Source organism: Tursiops truncatus, chromosome X, assembly GCF_011762595.2.
Source record: "Tursiops truncatus isolate mTurTru1 chromosome X, mTurTru1.mat.Y, whole genome shotgun sequence".
NCBI classification, from domain to species: domain Eukaryota; kingdom Metazoa; phylum Chordata; class Mammalia; order Artiodactyla; family Delphinidae; genus Tursiops; species Tursiops truncatus.
Window position 1 is genome coordinate 73,377,473 of NC_047055.1, and position 4,538 is coordinate 73,382,010.

The window sequence follows — 4,538 nt, forward strand, 5'->3', positions numbered from 1 at the left end:
TGGTAGAGGCTGGTGTGACGTTGCACCAATGTGAGGCATGCCCTGTGTTCTCCCGGGGAAACTTTCCCTGAATCATGTGACCCTGGCAGTGGCCGGTTGCACAGGCTCCCGGGAGGGAGGAGTGGATAGTGACCTGTGCTTGCTCACAGACTTCTTGGTGACTGCAGCAGCAGCCTTGGCATCTCGTGCCCATCTCTGTGGTCCATGCTGATAGCTGTGGCTCGTGCCTATCTCTGGAGCTTGTTTAAGCGGCGATCTTAATCCCTTCTCCTCCCGCATCGTGAAACAAAGAGGCAAGAAAAAGTCTCTTAATTGTGTTCACTGCCGCCGCCACGCCACTGTCGCTCTCTGATGCCAGCGCCGCCTCTAGCTCGCTGAGCTTCTGCCGAAGGAGAAGGGAGGTAAGTAAGGAGGTCTTTATACCATGGCTCGTACAAAGGAGACTGCCCGCAAATTGACCGGTAGTAAAGCACCGAGGAAGCAACTGGCTACAAAAGCCGCTCGCAAGAGTGCGCCCTCTACTGGAGGGGTGAAGAAACCTCATCGTTACAGGCCTGGTACCGTGACACTCCGTGAAATTAGACGTTATCAGAAGTCCACTGAACTTCTGATTCGCAAACTTCCCTTCCAGAGTCCGGTGCGGGAAATTGCTCAGGACTTCATAACAGATCTGTGCTTCCAGAGTGCAGCTATTGGTGCTTTGCAGGAGACAAGTGAGGTCTATCTGGTTGGCCTTTTTGAAGACACCAACCTGTGTGCTATCCATGCCAAACGTGTAACGATTATGCCAAAAGACATCCAGCTAGCATGCTGCATACATGGAGAACGTGCTTAAGAATCCACTATGATGGGAAACATTTCATTATTTAAAAAAAAAATTCTCTTCCTGTTATTGGTAGTTCTGAACGTTAGATTCCCCCCCCCCCCCGTGGGGTCAAAAGGTACCTAAGTATATGATTGCAGGTGGAAAAATGGGGGACAAAAATCAGGTATTGGCAGTTTTACCATTTTCATTTGTGTGTGAATTTTTAATATAAATGCGGGGACATAAAGCATTAATGCAAGTCAAAATGTCTCAGTGAACAAGTTTCAGCAGTTCAACTTTATAACAATTATAAATAAACATGTTAAATTTTTCTGGACAATGCCATCATTTGGATTTTTTTAAAACAAGTAAAATTCTTATTGACTGCAACTAAATGGTGTTTGTAGCATTTTTATCATACAGTAGATTCCATCCATTCACTATACTTTTCTAACTGAGTTGTCCTATATGCAAGTACATGTTTTTTGATGTTGTCTGTCTTCTGTGCTGTTCCTGTAAGTTTGCTATTAAAATACATTAAACTATAAAAAATAAGAAAAAAGAAAAATCTCTTGCCTCTTCGACAGCTCCAGACATTTTCCCAGACTCCCTCCCAGCTACCTGTGGTGCACTAACCCCCTTCAGGCTGTGTTCAAACAACCAAACCCAGTCCTCTCCCTGAAATATAACCGAATCCGGAGCCTCAGCTCCCATCACCCGCCCGCCCTGGCGGGTGAGCAAACAAGCCTCTAGGGCTGGTGAGTGCTGGTCGGCACCGATCCTCTTTGCGGGAATGTCTCTGCTTTGCCCTCCGTACCCCTGTTGCTGCACTCTCCTCTGTGGCTCCGAAGCTTGCCCCCTCCACCACCCGCAGTCTCCGTGAGTGGAAAGTCTTCCTTTCCTCCTTCACAGCTCCCTCCCACTGGTGCAGGTCCCGTCCCTATTCTTTTGCCTCTGTTTTCTCTTTTTTCTTTTGCCATACCCAGGTTCGTGGGGAGTTTCTCACCTTTTCAGATGTCTGTCTTCTGCCAGCGTTCAGTAGGTGTTCTGTAGGAATTATTCCACATGTAGTTGTATTTCTGATGTATTTGTGGGGAGGAAGGTGATCTCCACGTTTTACTCTTTCGCCATCTTGAAGCTCCTCCTGAGGGTTGTTTTTAATATAGATATCTGCCACCTCTTTCCTCAATGTATACTGGCTGCTATCCTCTTTATAGGAGGTGTGACTGATGTTGTGATGACCAAAGCCTGCACTGAATATTGAGCAGGGCTTCCCCTTTGCTCTGTGATGTTCACTGCCCTGTCAGAAGTGAGGTCTGCTCCCTAATTCTTGGGTTAGAGGCCCCCAGATCTGTTTCTTAGCTTTGTTTTTGTTCTGCAGTGTGATATAGGTGGGATTGGACCACTCCCACTTGGACGGAAGCCACTGAGTCTTCCTCCTCTGGAGGAGTTCACCTGTGTCTGTGCTCTGTGGTGTCACCTTTTACCTGTTGTGCAAGCTCTCAGCTTACACTGTTGTAGGCACTGCTCTCTGTCCCACCTTACCTGTGGATATGCCAGTGGCTGGCCCTATTGTCTCTCAGATGTTGTTTACCCCAAGCCCCAATGTAGATCCACTGAAGTCAGGTCCAAGGATTGCAGTAATTATGGATCCGGACCTGCTTTGGGTGCTATGGGGGCAGCTTACTCTCTGACCTGTCCCAACCCCCACGTTTATGTCCCCACAAAGTCTATAGCTGCTGAAGTTAGACCTGTCTTGGCTGTAGGAGCATTTGGTGTCCATTCAGATGTTCTGCATGTGCTGAATTAACCATTCCAATCACAGTGTCTTAATCCATGGTTTGCACTGCTTCAAGGAGAGATTTCAGCTCTGCTTCCTTAGTCACACATCTCCTGGAGTTCAGGTTTGGTTTCAGCCCCACCTCTCTGTATGGGTCACCCACAGCCATCTGCTCCCTGCCCAAGCAAGAGGGATCAGATACAGCGACCCCAGGTTCACAGGCCAGTTTCAGAAGGAGGAATTGGGGGTGGTGGCTGACTGGAGTGTGCATACTCTTTCAGGTGGGAGGGGGAGACGTTGGCAACGATTGGGGTGCGTGCATTTTCTCTGGCAGGAGTCCCTCCTAGTGCCTGTGGAGGCGGGGGCTGGCATGTGGGGAGAGAATTTTGATGGTGACCCTGCCCTTTATGCATCACTCTGCAATGGCGCTTCATTTCTATGGTAGCCCGGGCTTCCTCCAGGAGCATTCCTGGTTATGGATTTCCTCACTCCTGTTCCCTCAGGCTGTCTCTGTGCAGCCAACAGCAATTCTCTCCCTGGGTCTGCTCTCCAAACACCACATTCCAGCACCCAGACCCTGTCAGCACTGGCAGACACCCGTCTCAGGCTGGGGTGGACAGGGCTGTGACATTGACTATCTGTGTAAGTCTCACTCTTTCCTCCCTGCCATAGACCAATTGCTGCTCTTTCCTCTGACAGCCCCCAAATCTCCCCTTTTATCTCAGCTGATCTCGCCAGTGAGGAGTCTTCTCTGATTGTGAGAACATTTCCTCTCCTTCAGCTCCCCACCAGGGGCCCAGGTCCCATCCCATTTCCTGTTTTCTTTATTTTTATTTTCTCTCTTTTGTCCTACCCAGTTATTCGGGGACCTTTTCTTATCCTTATAGGTGTCTCAGGTCCTCTGTTAGTGTTCAGCAAGTGCTCAGTGAGAATTCTTCTATTTGTAGATGTGTTCTTGATGTACTTGTGGGGAGAGGTAAACTCTGGTCCTCTTATTCTGCCATCTTGGGAAACGTTTAACTTCTCACTTAGTTCATCCAATCTTTCCTTCTGTTCTTTGAATGTCTTTACTATCATTACCTTGAACTCTTTTTCAAGTAGATTGCTTATTTTTACTTTATTTAATTCTTATTCTGGTGTTTTATCTTGTTCCTTTGCTTGGGACATATTCTTCGGTTGCCTTATTGTTTCTAATTTGCTGTTTTTATTTCTATGTATTTGGTAAGTTGGTTACATTTCTTGACTTTTGAATGTGGCCTTTTGTAGGTGATGTCCTATGTGTCACAGCAGCACACTCCTCTCTGGTCACCACAGCTATATGCTCTAGGGATGTCCTCTATTGTGGGCTGCATGGGTCCTTCTCTTTTGGTGGGCTGACTACTGTGGGTGTTCTGGTAGGTGTGGCTGGCCTCCAGTCTTGTTGGTTGCCAGGTCTTGCCTTGTGTGGAGGCTTCTGCCATGTGTAGGTAGGCCCAGGTTAAAACATGGCTGACTGCAGAGCCCTGGGTTGTCCTGTGGCTTTCCCACTGGTTGGCAGAGCCAGTTTCCTGGGAGTGTGGTTTCAGGGCTGTGGGTCGTGGATCTACTGGCAGTCTTCTGGTGAGAAGAATTTATACTGTCACTACTTGCAGATTACATGATTTGTATATAGAAAACCCTAAAATCTTTACCAAAAAACCTGTTAGAATAAATTCAGCAATGTTGCAGCATACAAGATTAATATACAAAAATCTGTTCCTTTTCTATACACTAATAATGAAATAACAGAACTAGAAAGCAAAAAAAAATTCTGTTTAAAATCACATCAAAAATTATAAAGTACCTAGAATAAACATAACCAAGGAAGTGAAAGACCTATACACTGAAAACTATAAAACATTGATGAAGGAAATTGAAGATAATACAAAGAAAAGGAAAGTTATGCCCTGCTCTTGGATTGGAAGAATTAATATT

General features: G+C 46.6%; 1 protein-coding gene across 1 annotated transcript; it reads left to right on the plus strand.

Moving 5' to 3' along the window:
* Positions 1-366: 366 nt before the first annotated feature.
* On the plus strand, positions 367-848 carry LOC101318745 (histone H3.3A-like). Its single transcript, XM_033849160.2, has one exon. It carries the CDS (start codon positions 425-427, stop codon positions 833-835), a length of 411 nt encoding a protein of 136 aa, XP_033705051.1. The 5' UTR covers positions 367-424; the 3' UTR covers positions 836-848.
* Positions 849-4,538: the final 3,690 nt, after the last annotated feature.